At 37.3% G+C, this 19,676-nt stretch overlaps 4 protein-coding genes across 8 annotated transcripts; 2 read left to right on the top strand and 2 right to left on the bottom strand.

Moving 5' to 3' along the window:
* The first annotated feature begins 442 nt into the window (after positions 1 to 442).
* On the top strand, positions 443 to 5,273 carry LOC122317316 (carotenoid cleavage dioxygenase 8 homolog B, chloroplastic-like). The gene is made up of 6 exons (XM_043134325.1): positions 443 to 791; positions 2,788 to 3,531; positions 3,677 to 3,870; positions 4,293 to 4,482; positions 4,600 to 4,702; positions 4,815 to 5,273. The coding sequence occupies exons 1-6, from the start codon at positions 480 to 482 to the stop codon at positions 4,958 to 4,960; spliced, it is 1,689 nt and encodes a 562-aa protein (XP_042990259.1). The 5' UTR covers positions 443 to 479; the 3' UTR covers positions 4,961 to 5,273.
* Positions 5,274 to 5,423: 150 nt separating this feature from the next.
* On the bottom strand, positions 5,424 to 8,892 carry LOC122317317 (probable transcriptional regulatory protein At2g25830). Of its 5 annotated transcripts, none has more exons than XM_043134327.1 (7): positions 8,611 to 8,892; positions 8,334 to 8,461; positions 7,758 to 7,819; positions 7,307 to 7,463; positions 6,881 to 7,158; positions 6,436 to 6,556; positions 5,424 to 5,882 (listed from the first exon to the last, which is right to left on the bottom strand). In XM_043134327.1, the coding sequence occupies exons 1-7, from the start codon at positions 8,705 to 8,707 to the stop codon at positions 5,790 to 5,792; spliced, it is 936 nt and encodes a 311-aa protein (XP_042990261.1). In that variant the 5' UTR covers positions 8,708 to 8,892; the 3' UTR covers positions 5,424 to 5,789. The 5 variants fall into 5 exon arrangements, with proteins under 5 accessions (XP_042990261.1, XP_042990260.1, XP_042990263.1 ...); XM_043134326.1 differs by having other exon boundaries at positions 8,334 to 8,503; positions 8,611 to 8,891; XM_043134329.1 differs by lacking the exon at positions 6,436 to 6,556 and having other exon boundaries at positions 8,334 to 8,503.
* A 610-nt stretch (positions 8,893 to 9,502) lies between these two features.
* LOC122317358 (F-box/LRR-repeat protein 4-like) lies at positions 9,503 to 12,216 on the bottom strand. The gene is made up of 3 exons (XM_043134403.1): positions 11,925 to 12,216; positions 10,638 to 11,824; positions 9,503 to 9,771 (listed from the first exon to the last, which is right to left on the bottom strand). Exons 1-2 carry the CDS (start codon positions 12,062 to 12,064, stop codon positions 10,723 to 10,725), a joined length of 1,242 nt encoding a protein of 413 aa, XP_042990337.1. The 5' UTR covers positions 12,065 to 12,216; the 3' UTR covers positions 9,503 to 9,771; positions 10,638 to 10,722.
* Positions 12,217 to 13,561: 1,345 nt separating this feature from the next.
* LOC122316755 (protein unc-13 homolog) lies at positions 13,562 to 19,563 on the top strand. The gene is made up of 5 exons (XM_043133521.1): positions 13,562 to 14,291; positions 15,066 to 15,935; positions 16,773 to 17,228; positions 17,982 to 18,171; positions 18,260 to 19,563. The coding sequence occupies exons 1-5, from the start codon at positions 13,809 to 13,811 to the stop codon at positions 19,192 to 19,194; spliced, it is 2,934 nt and encodes a 977-aa protein (XP_042989455.1). The 5' UTR covers positions 13,562 to 13,808; the 3' UTR covers positions 19,195 to 19,563.
* Positions 19,564 to 19,676: the final 113 nt, after the last annotated feature.

Below are 19,676 nucleotides of genomic sequence, written 5' to 3'. Positions count from 1 at the left end.
CATATAAAATTAATTAGCAAGTTGAGATTTTCTAAAGCATAATTCTGTTTGAAACCGATTGATTCAAATTACTGATCATGCGAAAGAAACAACAGAAATCAGGCTGACCCTATTCCTGGCCGCGCGCATCACAAACAGTTTAAATGCTAAACTTACAATTGACCAGATCCGGCTCATTGTTTTTCGCGACCAACTTTGGCCCTAAAAATTTGTCAGTTATTTGAGATAGAGTACTAGTAGTAGAATAACTCCCTGTGCGCAGCACAGTCCTGAATCTTCTTTCGACTGTGATAACGTAAGCTTTGTCCTCTAGTGGAAAAGAATTCTACCAATCCAGATTCCAACGTTTCAGCATAGTTCCTAATTGTTATAAGAGTCTTCCATACATCCTTCGTATGCTATAAAACCCGGCCTCTAGCTGGTTCTTTTAACTTGTCCTGGATTCACACACTAAAAACCCTTAACCAGATTCTCTTTTCATGGCTTCCATGAGCTTTTCTCCCATCAGAAACTTCATTTCGACAGCCATAGTGGCAGTCTCGGATAATCCCGGTAGTATAAACGAAGGGTTTCCTTTTAGGAGTAGCAACGTTAACGTTACTAGGAAGTGCAATGTTCGGGACTTGACAGTTACCCATGTTGCAACCCAAACAACTCCGTTGCCGACAGTTGCTCCGTCATGGGAAAAAGAAAGTGCGGGAAACCGAATGAATCACGTTGCATGGACCAGTGTGAGGCAGGAGAGATGGGAGGGAGAGCTGATTGTAGAAGGAGAAATACCGTTGTGGCTGGTATGTGAATGATAATTATTAGTTTCTTTATAATCATAATTATTCTCATCAAGTGCGTGCTTATCGTAGGATATTGAAATAGAACAAACAAACGTTATGTCGCTGGATATATACATATTTTCCTAACGTGGTGTTCGTGGCACTAGTGATCTGTCTTACAACACTACAATTGTGTCTTCTTCTTCTTCTTCTTCTTTTCTTCTTTTTTTTTTTCTTTGTTTTTTTTTTTTTTTTTGATAACTACAATTGTGTCTTCTAAATACGTATCATTGTTGCTTAATTTGTTTACTAACTTTTCTTTCGACCCAGATTTTCCTTCAATCCAAACATGGTGAAATTAATTTTAATTTGTAGGCCAAACGTGGCGTTTGAAACAAATAATTATGAAAGCGTACGTCTCATGTAGATTCATATTTAATTTTGTTTCTAATCGATCGATCCTTTTCTATATATGCTGATTTTAATTACGTGTAGAATCTCAATTTCTATAAGATAAATAATATGTACAAATCTCAAATATATAAGTCGAAACTTTTATAGACTACATGTTGAAAAGTGTAAAAAGAAAATTAATTTTTTTAATGAAATTCAATTTTTTTAACAAATGGCTCATATGGACTTATTTATTTGAAATTTACTTTTATAAATTTTAACTAGTCTCTTTTTATAACACAAAATAATAGGTTCAACAAATTTTTCACTATTATATTAAAATATTGATCTTGAATTTTTTATTATTTTAATTCTAATTGTAATTTGAATATGATTATATTAAATATTATGGTTGCATTAAAATTTATTATTGCATTAAAATTTATGGTACTTGTTCGTAATCAATCTTAGTAAACATATAAGCTAAAAATTTGTGTGCAAAGTAGGTTGAGATGTAGTGAGTTATATGCCGCTGAAAAAATTGAAAATAATATCATCAACGTGTGGTCTAGTGAATTATAAAAACAAGCAGCAGTTCATTAATATGAATCTCATTGAAGTATTTTAAAGTTCAAAGTGAGGGAGAGGAAAGATAGAGAATATTGGATTTTTCTTCAACTATTTTTTCTTGCGGGGAAAGAAAGAGGCAGGAAGTGAATATTTTAATCCAAAAATAATATTTGACCAGCCTTTTTCATTTAATAAATTTGGCTAGTCATATAGTTGATGGTTAAATTTACTGTTTATTTGTTGAACTTATTGTTATACTTTATTTTATACTTTAACTATTTTTTAGTTAAAATTTAATTTTATTAAACCCACTACTAATGCTCTAACGGTACTTGTTTTCATAATACAAGAAAGCGCATTTTTCAAGAAGCTAGGAAAAAAAAAATAGAGAAAAGAAAACTCTTTGGAGGTGGGCCGGGTTTCCGTTGATCTACGCCATATATCTAAAAATGTGCTATAATTATAAAAAATAATGGATAAAAATACATTTATAAATTATTTGATATGATATAATTTATTATATAATAAAAATAATTTTAATGATATGAAATTATGCCTATTTATAAATTTATTTTTATAAAATTTGATTTGCTAGCATTTACACAAATAAAATAATTAAAGACAGTGGAGTAAGTTAGGTCTGTCCTCAAAAGGCTGTTTATTTAGCTACTCATGTCATATTACTTGATTATATATATATATATATATATATGGCGTATAATACCTTAATCACATAACGTCAGAAAGAGGAGAGTGATCACTGATATACGTATATACTGACCCAATTCATTTGATGGTGACATATAATCATCCAAAAAGAGAGAACTATCTATTATTCTCGTTGTCCCCTTCTCTTTTTCCTTTGATCTCTTCCTATATTAGTACGTACTGGAGATAGATCCAACGATGACGTGTAAATAGATCGGTAGTGGGGGAAAATCCACACTGGTTGATACAAAAACAATAATATTAATATATATTAGTATACCAGACAATAGTAATTAATTAATTCATGATAATTATATATGATTCTCGATCCATTCATCACATGCAGAGTGGAACGTACCTGAGAAATGGTCCAGGCTTGTGGCGCATCGGGAACTACGACTTCCGCCACCTCTTTGATGGCTACGCCACCCTAGTCAAGCTTCACTTTGAGAACGGTCGATTAATCGCCGGCCACCGGCAAATTGAATCGGAGGCATACAAGGCAGCAAAAAAGAACAAGAAACTATGTTACCGTGAATTTTCTGAGGTCCCTAAGTCTGATAATTTCCTAGCATATGTTGGCGAGCTCGCGAACTTGTTCTCCGGTGCATCACTGACCGATAATGCTAATACTGGGGTGGTCAAACTCGGTGACGGGCGTGTGGTTTGCTTAACAGAAACACAGAAAGGCTCAATAGTGATCGACCCGAACACATTGGACACGTTAGGGAAATTTGAGTATAGTGACACGTTGGGTGGTTTAATACACTCGGCGCATCCTATTGTGACGGATAAAGAGTTCTTGACTTTGTTGCCAGATTTGGTGAATCCAGGATACTTGGTGGTGAGTATGAAGCCGGGAACGAATGAGAGGAAGGTGATCGGACGGGTAAATTGCCGGCACGGCCCGGCTCCTGGGTGGGTCCACTCTTTCCCGGTGACTGAGCACTATATTGTCGTGCCTGAGATGCCATTGAGGTATTGTGCCCAGAATTTGCTCAAGGCTGAGCCCACACCTCTATACAAGTTTGAATGGCACCCTGATTCTAAGGCGTTTGTGCATGTCATGTGTAAAGCTAGCGGCAAAATTGTAAGTCTACCGCTCTCTTCGATCCATTGTAATTAAAGCTAATAAAAAATACAATATGATAAATATATTTACATATATATATATACACATATATGTATATATACATGTGATGATTTAAAATATACATGGGCATGTGATTTTGAAGGTGGCCAGCGTGGAAGTTCCATTATTTGTGACCTTCCACTTCATTAATGCCTACGAAGAGGTGGATGAAGACGGGAGAGTGACAGCCATTATGGCAGATTGTTGCGAACACAATGCCGACACGACGATTTTGGAGAAGCTCAAGCTGCAAAATCTCCGATCATTCGACGGGAAAGATGTGCTGCCAGATGCTAGGTACGTATATCGAATATACAAGATTCTACTTATAATATATATCTGATCATGAGAAGATACTGTCCATTTTTATTTTTCTTATAGATACTTATAATTCTCTTCAATTATTTGCTTAATTAACCCATCATTCTCTTCATTTTTCCCAACATATTCTCATGGGATCGAGCATCGATTTAAAAAATAATTTTAAAAAAACTATAAACAAGGACGAGAATAAAAAATTAGTAATTAGCTGAACAACAACATATTATACGCACGTTAAATTTTGCCCTATATATATATATATATATATGTTGTGAAAGAAGATCATGACCGTCCATTTATACCAGGCCTGTAAAAACTGTATCTTGGTTGATTTAAAAAAAATAAAAATCTTACAATTAATAAGTTTATGCGAGTGTTTGATGAATACATGATCAAAGGGTTGGACGGTTCATTATACCGTTGAATGGGAGTCCATATGGAAAGTTAGAGGCAGCAGTGGACCCAAATGAACATGGGAGAGGCATCGACATGTGCAGCATCAACCCAAAATTTCTGGGCCTAAAATACAGATATGCTTATGCATGCGGGGCCCAACGCCCATGCAATTTCCCCAACGCTCTCACCAAGGTACGTCAATCAAAGTTTGCACAGTCCCCTTCTGATCTTCCCGTGTGCACTTAAATATATATTTGCATATGTAAATGTATGTAGGTTAAATTAAGAGTAATTTGAAATTTGTGGCAGATTGATTTAGTAAATAAGAGGGCGAAGAATTGGTACGAGGAGGGTGCTGTGCCGTCGGAGCCATTCTTTGTGCCTAGGCCAGGTGCAACAGAGGAAGATGACGGTAACTACTCCATCTTACAACGTTGCTGGCACGTCGCCAGCTTCTTGTTATATCGCCAACTATTTCTTTAGTCTTTTAACGTTGTTATGTATAAATTTGTATATGCTCGCAGGCGTCGTAATCTCCATGATTAGTCAGAAAAATGGAGGGGGGTATGCGTTGTTGTTAGATGGATCCACCTTCAAAGAGATTGCCAGAGCCAAGTTCCCATATGGTCTCCCATACGGCTTGCACGGTTGCTGGGTTCCCAAACACTGAACTTCGTTGTTTTCATCCATCCTGAGAAAATTGCCGTGCTTTCCATGGTTGACTGTGGCTCATGGATTGATATACAAGATGATGTACACAAAGTCGATGCTCTCCAACTTATAATGTTTATAATAGTGGTTAATTATGATGGTGTGTGAATAATATTAATAATAGTACTAGTAACAATAATTGAAACGAGATGCCGGAGATCGGGGCTTCAATTACTTGGGCAAAGTAGTTCGATCATGTACATATTAGTTTGTTCATGAAAAAAATATATTATGGCCTATATATATATATGCAATGTTGCCAGTTTATGAAACACTGAGCTACGGTAGCATGTCCATGAATGAAACATACCAAAGGTTCCTTGATCTAATGTTACTCATTACTGCACAAGCTAAGAAATTGCACCCTCACCTTCGGCGGGGAATGATAAAAGGGATTTCTAAGGAGGAGGACGCAGGCAATATATAGTAAATGATTGCTAAAGAAGATATATTCTGGATATATCAAAAACTAATCATTATACATCTACTGGGGCAAAAAAGAAATTTATGACCTGTCCTTCAGAAAGAAAGATCTCAGTATTCACTGTTCTTCCAGATATAATAACCGAGCTGTGACTGAAATTCTCTCTTTTGTGAAATGGAAATATAAGCAACAAGGTATCAATGGCCCTGCCTCCCAACCAGTGAAGTATTGGGCATCATACTTTATCGAGTAACAAAGACCAGTTAAATGTTGCACTCGTACTCGAATTGGATGTACCTAATACTTTCCACCAGCACCAAAACCCGAATTCAATTGTTAAGATGACAACCAGAGATACATTTTATCATTGCTGGTCTGTATAAACGGCATCAACATCGTCAAGTTCAAGTAATTTGCTCATAAGCTCCTTGTTTAATTCCATAGCCTCATCATCTACCTAAAACCCAACAACTTATTGCAGTCATTACCTTTTTTTTGTAGGAGACATTTAAAACAACAGTCATTACAAACAAACAAGCAAACACAATGAAACGATGAAAAAGAAAAATAATTCTAGGAATCGAAGCATAATGGGGTGTGTGATCCCAAACACCACCCCCCTCCCAAACTCACCCCTTATTTCCAGTGGGAATTATGCTCCACGTAGAGCAGTGAAATTAGAGTTTCAGGCTTAGCTGAAAAATCACAAGGTTCAGAATAGCTATAAAATGTCTACAAGTACTGTAATGATTAATATCGTTCATTATCATTGAATGCCCCAGAGTGGCGTGGGGTGATCCAACATGACAGGATGAGGCATCTATTATCATGATTGCAGTGTTGTCTTGTACAAACTGAAGTATTTGCCAAACAAAATATTTAAGATATGGACTGAAATCATATTCTCTAAAAATGGCCTCAGAGTAGGAAAAACTAAAGCTAATTATTTACCTTTAATCGTAAGGACAAAATAAAGTTACAATGAAAATATTTCTGCAAAAGAGACACACCTCTATGGTGGTCATTGGAAGCAGCTCGGAACCATTATCAGGCTCAAATTTCATCCCATCCTCACGTAGTTTTGATAGAATCTCTGCGTAGTTCTCAGATGCACTTACAATTTTATAATAGCTTCCAGGAGGGGAAAATAAAAACCAAGCATTAGAACTTTGTAGAGCTAGAGTTGCATAGTTTATTACGTGGACAAAATATACAAAGATAATGCATATTATATCACCGATATAATTTTCTATATATACTCTATCACTGCAATCAGATATAAAGCAAATAAGTAAAAGTCAAAAACTGAGTAGAAGAATCTACCATGGCCAGACTGCAAGCAAAGTGAGAAATATACGCAAGAGACATTGGCCTTTAGATGTATAATACAACTCATAAGACATACAGCTGTCTAAGCTAACTTTTTGACTTGTCAACTCTAATACTCATTCTTACCTTTCCGACCTTTCTTCTTCAGTATCATCTTCATAAAGTGGAGGTTCAATTACATCCTCAGCACCGGCATCTAAAGCAATGGCAAGGAGATGATCTTTGTCAACATTGGTGACCTTTACATTTACAACACGGACACGTCTGAACTTGAACATTACAGATCCTGGATCTGCCATCTTTCCTCCATAGTCCTTCACTACTTCTCTAACAGCTGCCACAGAACGATTTATCTTGTCTGTCGAGACCTCAACTACCATACTAACTCCACCATAACCATATACCTGAAAACATGAAAGCAGCATTTTTCATGAGACAATAAAATACTCTCAATGTGTCAACATAAAGTCAGATAACAGAAGTATCAATCCAAAGACTAGCTCACACTGATTAAACATTACCGAAAAAATTATTGACAACAAATATAACAACCTCATAGATCTTCTCAATGTAAGCCTCTTGTCCTTTCTCAGAAGCTTTCTTAATGTTGCGGTCTAGAATTTCCTTTGGTACATCAAGCTCCTTGGCTTTCTCAAGTACAGCAGCCAGAGCTGTGTTTGAAATGGTATTTGGACTCCCTTTCTTTACACTGCAACAGTGATGATATGGGACTTAAGACCCACGGTAATTAATTTGGGACCAACTTAGCAAAAATGTGAAAATGTGAAACAAAACGAGATACAGGGCAGCTAAAGATTCATGTTTCATGCTAATATCCCACAAACAAAAAAACCAATAACAAGCAGGACCCATTCTGAGGTAATTTATGTTTGTGATAATCACCAAGATTAATGTCCTACACTTTTTTCAGCCATTCAATCTAAGAAAAAGTTAACTAAAGAGTACTTGTCAAAAAAGTCAACTAAAGAGTGACTAAACTTACGCAGATACAACTTCCTTTCCAATTCTTGCATAAAGTTTTGCTTTCTTTGCATCTTGCGCCCCCTGCGTTTAAATCACATTTAGACACCTGAAGTAGAGGATCACAGAAATGTCTACCGACTTTTCCATAGTCGTGATTACGAAAACATTGCGTCAAGCACGTGGAGTTCAAAAGGAGAAAGGTATTAGAAAAAAAAATGAAGTGACAATTGTCACACGACGAAGATAGACCATATTAAGATCGAAGAAAATCTCTCCAAACTTCTATAATGTATTTGATCAAACACATGGAGCGCGCAAGTAGAATTGCATGTTTATAGACACGTGGGCACAAAGATGCAAAACAATTAGAACTGCTCCTTCAAGCGATTCACAAACAAACTGCAAAAACCAATTTTACAGAAAATAATAATTCCTTAATTCAATAAAACCAGATGCAATGTCCTAAATTTCAATTTTTTACTACAAACTTAAAAAAATTTTAAAAAAACAAAGGCACAAACTTTTCTCTGATTGTAGTGCGTGGGTGCGTGTTGAGAGAGAGAGAGAGAGAGAGAGAGAGAGAGAGATAGAGAACCTTTCTGCCAGCGATTTTGCAGGAACGCCTGCCCATACAGACAGGATGGAATGCCCATATCTTTCTCGCTTGAAGATAATGACCACTGTAATTGTTCTCATACGAACATAACGGGGAATACGTTGATACTGTGGATGGGAATGATAAATTTCTCTTCAGCAAACCATTTTCTGAATCGCAAATACATATATAATAAGCGCTGGTATCACTTCCCCCCAATAATTGAAGATTTAAGTGTGAGAGGAATAAGATAGACAGACAGAGAGCGTGTTGTTACTTTGGAGGGAAAAGGAGTAGGGGCATTTGGAGGAGAACCCATGAGAAAACCTGCGAAGAGTGGCGACAAATGCTCTGATGGACGAGGAAGAGCCCATTTCTCTTTCTCAAATATGACGGTATTGATTTATCTTCCTTTTCCTTTCTCAAATATGACGGTATTGATCTTTGACAGCTCCAGATTCCAAAATGGTGGAAGCCATTGCAGCTGCAGTTGCAGAGCAGATTACATCATCGGCGCATCCTAGGTTTACGTAATAAAACGGCGCGGTGTACCAAAGCTCGAGTTTACTTGTTGGACCTTATACCCTTTTTTTTTTTTTTTTAACTAGTTGAGTGTAAATTATAATTTTACTTTCTTGTAAAATCTGAAAATCAATTTAATAACAATGTAATCATATTTAAATTAATTTTAAAAAATTAATTTTATAAAAAGAATTACAAAGAGCCAAAAACAAAAACCAATTTTCATAAAATTGATTTTATTTTTAATTAAATTAAATTATGTTAATTGATTGAATTTATTTTCTTTTAAATTATATAAAAATAAATGTCATATTATATTATAAAATTTTTAATCTAGATTCAAAGGGAAAACAATACCTAAATAGTAAAACAGTAAAAGAATTGTAAATATATCATTACTTATTTGTTTATCTATCATTTTATTTGTCTTGGATCCTAGCAATGTGGACCGAACAATGAGTGGGCCGAGGCCCAGTCTACATAATCTATATCGGGTCAACCATAATTAAATAGTTTTTTTTTTCCCTCGTAATGCCCACGCAACGCGAAACGTGTTTAAAATGGAAATGGCAGCCATTTTAAAGAAAAATAATAAAACTGAGAAATTAGACGTAGAAACTATGCAATTAGTACAAGAATACAGACGGTAGAGGTAATCTGGAAATTGATTCATCATTCATCCACAGAAGTTCTCCAAAAACTCCATTTACACCTCAATCATCAATGAAGACAGCAATTTGTATATTATAACACCAACTAATTGCACTCCATCTCAACGACAGCCACTTGAACTCAAAGAATGAAGAGCAAGAAAGTGGAAACCTCGTGTGTTGTTGTTCTTTTAACTTCAATTTTGCTAAAGCTGCCCCTTCATGAGCTTTGATTGATCCTGCATGCTGAGTGTCTTTGCAGACCCCTGATAATTATACCGACGTGTGAGACAACATGATTTCATCATGGCCAAATATAGAATGCTTGGTTAATGATAATCTTATAAACAGTGTGAATGCGACGTAGGATTCAACATTTTTATCACCTGAACACAAGGACAGCTAACTAACAAGAGGGTGTACAATGATATATTTGACAGACAGATATGCAAATTTTATCTGTGTCCGAACTCTGAGCTCCAAAGGCTACCAACAAGAGTCTTGACCAAAGATTCTCCGTGTACTAGGACAGCCTTTTGCACTCTTCAATAAAATTTTCAATTACTGTATGTTATAAAAAATGTGTCTTGAACAAAGATTCTAATCTCAATATCAAGCTTGTGGCCAGGGGGTTGTGGGTGGGAAGTGGGAACTCCACATACCCATCCACAAGAGCCGTTAATGTTATCACAGATATATCCATTCATAATGAAAATTGAAGTTAATGCCAAGACTCACTGATGTTCATAACAAATGTGTAATCGAGTCAAGTCATTTTTCTGTATCATTATCGAATGACTGCATCCATCGCACAAGTGAAGCATCAGTAATGCTACAATATCTAAATCTAATCCCAAGGTACTGAAAGCTCCAAGATGGATACATTCCGTCATAGCTGTTCAACTCTTTTGTGAACTTTGCAAATAGAAAGTATCAACTTCACTAGCCTTCTACGGACCACCACCTCCCCTCTCTCTTGTCTATTTTTTATAATTTGAGAAACAAGGTTGTATTAGAAGATTTAGATAGAAGTTCGAAAGTGTATGACAGAGTATAAAAATGCAGATTATTTAAAAGCTTAACCAGAAGTAGGCTCATGAAAAATAAGTCGCAGAAGCTTGCAATTACTCACCACATTAAGGAGCAGGGAATGAAACAAACTTTCACTAGCCTTGATATGATCCAAACCAACTAAATAAATGTTCTTTATTTATTGATCACCTCCAATATAGACCACAGAATATGCTAATGTACTCTTGCATCATTGGTGTTACCCACGTTTTCAGTCTTTTATCCAGCACAACACACCTCAATGAGCGACATCCACGCACCACATTTTCCAAATCATGAACACCGATGTTGTAACATGAAGGAAACACTAGAGTTTCTAAACAGGTATGATTTGAGAAGGCACGAATTCCAGCTCCAGTTATTAACTCGCAGCCCGTAAAATCAACCGCAACCAGTTTCTGGCAGTTCTCAGCAAGTGCGAAAAGTGTTGGATCTGATACATTAATTAACCAAGAAATATTTAGTCTCCTGAGGGTTTGAATTGTAGCAATTGCCACGCCTCCAATATCAGTGATTTTTGGCCCGCATTCGGCCATATTTAGCTCCTCCAAGCAATACATTTGCTGCAAAAGGGACACCCCATAATCGCTAATTTGATCACATTCTGCCAGGACCAACTTTTTCAAAGACCTCGACAAAGCCATTGTTGCCAAAGAAGTTACCCCACCATCTGTAATTAAAGAACACCCTTCCAAATTCAAAATAGTGAGAGAACTTGCCTCCCCAATCGCTGCAAGAGCTTGATCCGTAATCAAATTGCACCAACCCAAATCCAAGTTCGTCAAAGTTGATGCCAAGTTAATCAGCGAAACAACTCCAACATCCCCAATATTCGTCCTCCTTCGCAGCAAAACTTTCGACAACTTGCGACATCCGATTGCTAAAGCACATAGACCATCGTCGCCAACATCATCGCAGGGTTGATCAAACTCATCAGAATTTTCACGAGGGGGTTTCAAATTAAGGTTGAGGGCCTCGATTTTGGGACATGTTTGGGCCAAGAATCTAAGGCCGTCATCGGTGATCCGCCGTGAACATTCGAAGGTAACTAAATTTGGGAATCTTGGTAAGAAACCACGAAAGGAATCGAGGTCTAGAACCCTTACGGATAACCGGGTAAGACCCTCCACCCTCAGCCATTGCTTGCAGACCACAGAGAGAGATTTTCTGGCATATAGGTCGTCGACCCAGTTGAGTATCAGGCCTAATTCATCGTCACCCAGTGTTGACATAACCCAAAATTGTGTCCTTTGTCCTCGAAATCAAACTTCCAAAAATTACGAACAGAAAGCGAATTAAAATATAAAACCCCAGTAATGTTTACACTTGTCAGAGCTTAAAGACTTACAAAAAGCATTCCTTGACCGGAGCGTATACATGCCTCCTATTAGAGAAGTGCGTCTTATTAGAGAAGGTTAATCGAGCTAACACACACACAGAGACAGAGAGAGAGAGTGTGTGGGGTTCTGAAGCGGTTGCCTGTAACATACTTTACCAAGGGGTTAGGAGAAGAGCTTGCGTTGGATCGATCTCTGCATATTGCCTAGGTTTGGTACGGGAATAAAGGAGAGGCTATCCTCTTATCCATCGCAGTATACGGAACGCCCGCCCGTTGGTTTCCATTGCGGGTCCTTATTAATCTCGAACGTCCATCTTTTTTAACTTAAATGAAAAAACGTACGGAAGTTCCCGATAATTACTGCGTATCCTAGTTTGGAGTTTCCAATGACTGCACATTCTGATTTGCATTTCATTTCCTGGATTACTTACAGTTGGCAAGATTCCGTGATCGGCCCATGTGGCATTGCCTTCTCAAAATCTAAATATAAATATTTTTTTTTTATTTTTAAGTTTTTATTTAATTATTCTCTAATTACTATAATTTTTTTAAATTTTTAAATAAAATACAAAAAATAATTCACTTATTAAAATTTTAAAATAAAAATAATCTAAAATAATTATATTCTAATAATAGGTTAATTATAATATTTTTATTTAATTTTTTATCTTTATTTTTTAAAACTTCATAAAACATTTGAACTTAAATAATTTTATTATTATTTTATAAATTTATCATTTCATTTCATCGTTCAAACAAATTCTCTACCGCCTAAATTATTTGATCACGTGGCAGCAACAAAATAGGAATGCACCGGATTTCATGTTTTCCTTCCATATTTTAATTTCATGGACAACTATGAACAAGCAAATCAATTGGTAATGTCACTCACTAGAAAGACAATTAAAGAGTTGGCATGTATGTATCATTGCATCACATTTAAATTAATACCTAGACAAACTGAAACACCACATCACCTGTTATTTGTTCTTTATTTCTCTTCTTTTTGTTTTTTGCCTTGGAACCATGGCACTACATTAACCTAATTAGAAAAATATTACTCTCACCACATTTGGATTTTGATTGTTGAGGAATAATTTTACATTATTTATAGACAAGATCTTAGATATATATTTATAAAAAATGAGCAACTCTCTTTTATTAAACTAGTTTTATAAGATAGGTTAGGTTCATAAATTTATTCATAGTATTAGAACATGTCACAGGACGAATGTGAATCCACACTACTTAACCAGTGATAAGAACCAGTAAAAATATTGATATACTCGTGATGAAAGGTGTTGATGAATAATCCTATATTGTCTGTAAACAAAGCTTTAGACATATTTATAAAGAATGAGCAGTCATTTCTTATTAAATTGATTTTATGAGATAAGTTGAGTCCCAACACTTTTTTTTACTTAATAATTAAAAAAATATTTTTTAATAATATTGTAATTTTATTTTTAAAAAATATTTAACTGTATAAAAAAATAAAAATAAAAAACCCTCTTTTATTACTCTCATCGGACCCGTCTCTTGGCTCGTCTAATTATCATGTAATTGAATTGAATTATTTTTTGCCAATCGGTGCTAAAAACTATGTGTTTATTCAAATCATTCCCAGAGCAAAGAGAAACCTCCCCTTTTAACCTTTGCGTGAACTGATAAACTCCATAAGGAAAATGACAAGCTACCTGATGATTGCCGACAACCAACCCAAAGCAAGCAGAACCAACCTGAGAGGAATTCAACTCACTGTTTTTCATCCTCGCTACAGTTAGCAAACACGTAATCTCTGTCTGCACTTGAGAGTTTTCTTTCTAGAGTTTACCTTCTCTAGAGTGGATTATCCTCACCCTTTCATTCTCGCTCTCTTGTGAAGTCTGAACAATGGCTCACCTCTTCAGAGAACTGTCTCTGGGACACTCCAAGAGGGAGACAACATCCTCACCACCTCCAGCGCCTACATTTCCCAACAGGGCTACTACCACTAATCTCCCTTCCCCACTCGGTCTACTCGCTTCCCAACTCACCGATTCCGACCTCCGTCTCACCGCCTACGAGATCTTTGTTGCTGCCTGCCGCACCTCCTCCGGGAAGCCCCTCACCTACATCCCCAATTCGGACTCTTCCACTCACCCCTCCCCCAGCTCCCCTGGGTTACAACGATCCCTCACCTCCACTGCTGCCAGCAAGGTAAAGAAGGCTTTTGGACTCAATTCGCCCTCCAAGAAGAGCCCAGGTTCCGGTTCCGGTCAGGGAAAGCCCAGGAGATCTTTGACGGTTGGGGAGCTCATGATGACTCAAATGGGTGTCTCGGAGACCATGGATTCCAGAGTCAGGCGAGCTCTTCTGAGGATCGCTGCTGGACAGGTCTGCTCAATTCCACGGTCGCCATTCTATTTTATTCTAAAATTCACACCACACATGCACGCACATTATAGTAATGTTGTTTTCATTTGCATTTGATTTCGTTCAATGTCGATATGGTTATGGTGCGTCTGCTTATTTCAATCTCCGGTTTCTGTTTCTATATTTTTTTAGAGGAGTTTGCTAGGAGAAATTACGGCGATGGTGGAATGCTGCTGCTCGATTTTATGTTTTGTTCAAATTCGTTTTTTTTTTTTTGTTGTTGTTGTTGTCGGGTTCAATTTTTCGTTGATCGGCGTTGGTGAATTGAAATGTCTTGACTATTATATTTTTACTATTGTCTTTGTAATAGTTTTGTTCGATCCAATCGAGACTGGCGCTTGAAGATGTTGATGTAGATATGGACCATAGTTGAAGTTACGAGTATTCGCAGAAACAATAATATCTTTCTCTTTTCTTTTCCTCTGCATCCCCACCACCCCAAACCTCCAAATGGCTAGAGCGTAAACGTCTTGTACTTGTGAAAAATCCCGTTTATGAAATTATGCTGGATTAAATTGGAATGAAAATACAAATTCCCTTTCGTATCGTGTATTAATTATCTGAATCTTGAGTTTGTGTCCAAGGGTTGCCAAAACAACTACTGACTACTTTCGGAAATTTGAGTTTTGTCAGTACTTCCTCGATCCATAGACAATATTTTACTACAAGAGAGTTCTTTTGTTTGATAAAGCATGGTCGACTTATCAAGGCCTTGTCATCGTGCTCTTATGTCAGGTTGGAAGGCGAATTGAGTCAGTGGTAGTCCCACTAGAGCTATTACAGCAGCTCAAACTTTCAGACTTTCCTGATCAACAAGAATATGATGCATGGCAGAAGAGAACCCTGAAAGTTCTTGAGGCTGGTCTCCTGTTGCATCCTCACACACCACTAGATAAGTCGGTTTCTACTGCACACCGACTGCAGCAAATTATTCGAGGGGCTTTGGATAGACCCATTGAAACTGGGAAGAATAATGAATCTATGCAAATTCTCCGTAGCACTGTTATGGCTCTTGCTAGCAGATCATCTGATGGGTCTCTCTATGATTCATGCCACTGGGCAGATGGTTTTCCACTGAATCTCCGGCTCTATGAAATGCTTCTAGAAGCTTGCTTTGATGCTAATGACGAATCATCCATAATCGACGAGGTTGATGAGCTAATGGAACACATTAAGAAGACGTGGGGAATTCTTGGAATGAACCAGATGTTCCATAACATTTGCTTCACATGGGTTTTATTTCATCGCTTCGTTGCAACTGGCCAAGTTCAGATGGATCTTCTGTACGCGGCTGATAGTCAGCTTGTAGAAGTTGCAAAAGATGCAAAAACAACAAAGGATCCAGAGTACTCCAAGACCTTGAGTTCTACATTGAGTTCGATTTTGGGGTGGGCGGAGAAAAGGCTCCTTGCATATCATGACACTTTTGATAGTGGAAATATTGATACCATGCAGGGAATTGTTTCTCTGGGGGTATCATCTGCCAAGATTTTGGTTGAAGATATATCTAATGAGTATCGCAAGAGGAGAAAGGGTGAAGTTGATGTTGCTCGGAACAGGATCGATACTTACATCAGGTCATCATTGCGCACAGCTTTTGCTCAGGCAAGTGCATACTATCTGCATCTAGCTTTTATTTTCTTTGGTAAGAGGGTATGAATGCAAGATTGAGGGGATTTTGCATTGTTAATATACACACATTTATCTACATTTAATTGGTTAAAATGGGAATCTGATGCAAGGCAGTTACAACGTGTAAGACGCATTATGTAGACATCTCAAAAATTAGCTTTTGATAAAGTGGGGCATACATTATTTCATTTTCAGATCGACATGTTAATTACACGGCCATAATAATGCTTTGGGCGATTAATGGAGGTGTAAAAAAATAAAAATTTGCAAGATACTCGACGATATCGATGTCCTAAATGTCTATATTTCCTTTCTTTTTTTCATAAGTAATAAAATCTAGAATAAAGAACATTCATTTTGGGATATGGTAAGAAACCCCCTTTATTATGTCAGTTTCTCCATTCTTTTCCATCCATGTCACCAATGAACATATATGATATGCTTGACTCGTCTAATTTGTTTTTGTTACTAGTATTCAAGTAATCTGAGTTGTCCTATGTCAGTTGAATACATCTATATGTATGTTCAATATGAGCTTGAACTCAACCTAAGCCCAGCCAGACAATGAATTTGGGCTTGGATGGTCCAAATTTTATAGTTGTGAGAAGTGGTGTTATCTTCATCTGTTTCTAAATATTTTTATTCCTCATATTTTTGCACTAGATTTGATAGTTTTTGTTTGTGTGTGTGTGTGTTTTTTTTTTTTTTTTTTTGGGGGGGGGGGGGGGGGGGGGGGGGGGGGGGGGGGGTGGGATGTTGTTCTCTTTTGGTTGGATGTATCACCTGAAATGCGTTTGACTTATTATATAGCGGATGGAAAAGGCAGACTCAAGCAGAAGAGCATCCAAAAACCAGCCAAATCCTCTTCCTGTCCTTGCCATCCTTGCCAAGGATGTTGGGGATCTAGCAATTAATGAGAAGCAGGTGTTCAGTCCAATACTGAAAAGATGGCATCCTTTTGCGGCTAGTGTGGCTGTGGCCACCCTTCATACTTGCTATGGGAATGAGATGAAACAATTCATATCGGGTATAATGGAGTTGACCCCAGATGCAGTGCAAGTGTTGATAGCTGCAGATAAGCTAGAGAAAGATCTAGTGCAGATAGCAGTGGAAGATTCTGTGGACAGTGATGATGGAGGGAAGGCAATAATCCGCGAGATGCCTCCCTATGAAGCTGAATCTGCAATTGCCAATCTGGTGAAAGGGTGGATCAAAACAAGATTAGACGGATTGAAGGAATGGATTGATAGGAATCTGCAACAAGAGGTGTGCAATCCTTTTATATTCAAGAATTTGTACACTGTTGTTGCAATTCCATTTGTGGGTTTCTAGCATGGCTAATTATACTGGATCCTTTTTGGGGCTAATGGGCAAATGTGTTGTAGTTGGGTAGGAAGGCCACAATTTTTTTTTTTTTTTGCCAGAATTTTCGAACTTCGATCCAAACATCTTTTAATCTAAAAAGAAATTATATTTAAATTTTTCAACTTTTAATCTAATTATTTGCCTAGATTTCAATGTAAGGTTAAAATAATAATAATAATAATTAACTAATTAATTAAAAAAAAAAAACCGAAACAGCAGCCCCAAACCAAAATGTATTTCAGAAAAAAAATTACTCAAATTTTCCTACCCACATTCACAAAACCCAATAAACAATGCATTTTAAAAAAATAAAATTCTCAAGATTTTTCTTAACCAGACAGTATCTCTTTAGCCATTTTTTTCGTTCAAAACCTTCTCAAAAAAGAAAATCATTCAACGTAGTATAAGCAAAAAGCTTATGTATTGGTTTTTATATGCATAGACACAAGTATAAACCTTATTTTTTGTTTATCATGAGATGAAAAATTGGCATTATAGAGGTAAGTACATAGCCCATGCACCCACATGGTATCAACTTCTTGATCTCACCCTACAGCCCTAGTGGGGGGAGAGTGACATTTTGTCCAAGGACCATTGACCAATGAAACAACTATCCTTATCTTCTTTTCTTGATCTGTTCATTATGATATTTAGGTCTGGAATCCCCGGGCAAATCAAGAGGGATATGCTCCATCTGCTATCGAAGTTTTGCGCATTCTAGATGAAAATTTGGATGCATTTTTTCAGTTGCCAATACCTATGCACCCTGCATTGCTTCCTGACTTGATGGCTGGTCTCGACAGATGCCTTAAATATTACATAACCAAGGCAAAATCAGGCTGTGGTAAATTTTTTCAGAAATAGCAAATTATGAGCAAATGATTTCAGGTTGTGGTATCTCTGATGTGACACTATTCTTTTTGGAAACACAGGATCACGGAATACATTTATTCCCACCATGCCAGCTTTGACCAGATGTACCACAGATTCGAAGTTCCGACGCTTTGGGAAGAAGAAGGAAAAATCTCCAAATTCTCAGAAGAGGAATCCTCAGGTTGCAACAATGAATGGGGATAACTCCTTTGGGACATTGCAGCTGTGTGTTCGTATAAACACCTTGCAAAGAATTTGGAGTGAGTTGGATGCAATGGAGAAGAGGATAATCACTCGTCTCAGAAACTCAGGGTCTGCTCATGCAGAGGACTTTTCAAACAGTTCAGGGAAGAAATTTGAGCTCTCTCCAGCTGCTTGTGTGGAAGTAACTCAGCAACTCTGCGAGGCAGTGGCTTACAGAATCGTCTTCCGTGATCTAAGTCATGTTTTATGGGATGGTTTATATGTTAGAGATCCATCTTCTTCTAGAATTGATTCTTTCCTTCAGGAGCTTGAGAAAAACTTAATGATCATTACAGACACTGTGCACGAAAGAGTTCGGACACAGATTATAACCAACATAATGACAGCTTCCTTTGATGGGTTCTTGCTGGTATTGCTTGCTGGAGGCCCCTCCCGTGCTTTCTCCCAGCAAGACTCTCAGATAATTGAAGATGATTTCAAATCCCTTAAAGATCTATTCTGGGCGAATGGGGATGGCTTATCTTCTGAGTTGATAGACAAGTTTTCTACTGCAGTGAGAGGTGTACTTCCACTCTTACGAACTGATACTGAGAGCCTCATTCAGCGGTTCAGACGTGTAACCCTGGAGACATATGGCTCCTCTGCCAGGTCCAGACTTCCATTACCTCCAACTTCTGGGCAATGGAACCCAACCGAACCAAACACACTTCTACGCATTTTATGCTACAGGAATGATGAAACAGCCTCAAATTTTTTAAAGAAGGCGTATAATTTGCCGATAAAACTATAAGAAACGCAAGGTGTGGTGTCTGGGCAGGGAAAGCTATTCTTGCATTCATTCAGAATTTGCAGAACATCCCGTAGTTCTGCATGTATTTAGTAAAATAGCCAAAGCAGCGGGCTCTTTATTTCAAGCTTCGTTGAGCATCAGTTGCCTTGAGAAGTTGCAGGGAGTTTTGTATTATTGTATATTAATATCGCAAGTGTGCTCATTAGGTCAATCTAAGGCACGAGTTGAGACAAAGGGTGCAAGGCTCCTGAGGCATGTCTGTGCAGGGAAGGTGAATCGTATTCTTTGTTAATTCATTTTCATCATATAAATTCGAGAGATTCCTATACTAATTCCAAACTGCATATTGCGGTGCTCTGTTTTCTTCTATTTCTCTAGTTTCCTTCGCTCCAGCTAAACAGCTCACATTCTTTGTTATTCGCCCCCTCTTGGTTGAATGCTATGTTATGTCTTACTGACAATTAAGGCATAACATTGCATTA

Source organism: Carya illinoinensis, chromosome 7 (genome assembly GCF_018687715.1).
Source record: "Carya illinoinensis cultivar Pawnee chromosome 7, C.illinoinensisPawnee_v1, whole genome shotgun sequence".
Classification (NCBI taxonomy): Eukaryota; Viridiplantae; Streptophyta; class Magnoliopsida; order Fagales; family Juglandaceae; genus Carya; species Carya illinoinensis.
Note: the sequence above shows the minus strand (reverse complement) of the source record. Positions and strands in the feature narration are given on the sequence as shown.

Coding starts and splice junctions, on each gene's coding strand:
- LOC122316755 (XM_043133521.1), top strand. CDS start 13,809: ATGGCTCACCTCTTCAGAGAACTGTCTCTGGGACACTCCAAGAGGGAG. Junction 15,936..16,772: donor TGCGCACAGCTTTTGCTCAG/GCAAGTGCATAC, acceptor CTTATTATATAG/CGGATGGAAAAGGCAGACTC. Junction 18,172..18,259: donor CAAGGCAAAATCAGGCTGTG/GTAAATTTTTTC, acceptor TTGGAAACACAG/GATCACGGAATACATTTATT.
- LOC122317316 (XM_043134325.1), top strand. CDS start 480: ATGGCTTCCATGAGCTTTTCTCCCATCAGAAACTTCATTTCGACAGCC. Junction 792..2,787: donor GAGAAATACCGTTGTGGCTG/GTATGTGAATGA, acceptor CATCACATGCAG/AGTGGAACGTACCTGAGAAA. Junction 4,703..4,814: donor TGCAACAGAGGAAGATGACG/GTAACTACTCCA, acceptor ATATGCTCGCAG/GCGTCGTAATCTCCATGATT.
- LOC122317317 (XM_043134326.1), bottom strand. CDS start 8,707: ATGGGCTCTTCCTCGTCCATCAGAGCATTTGTCGCCACTCTTCGCAGG. Junction 7,820..8,333: donor GCAAAATCGCTGGCAGAAAG/GTTCTCTATCTC, acceptor ATTTAAACGCAG/GGGGCGCAAGATGCAAAGAA. Junction 7,159..7,306: donor ACATTGAGAAGATCTATGAG/GTTGTTATATTT, acceptor TCATGTTTTCAG/GTATATGGTTATGGTGGAGT.
- LOC122317358 (XM_043134403.1), bottom strand. CDS start 12,064: ATGTTACAGGCAACCGCTTCAGAACCCCACACACTCTCTCTCTCTGTC. Junction 11,825..11,924: donor CCGGTCAAGGAATGCTTTTT/GTAAGTCTTTAA, acceptor TCGAGGACAAAG/GACACAATTTTGGGTTATGT.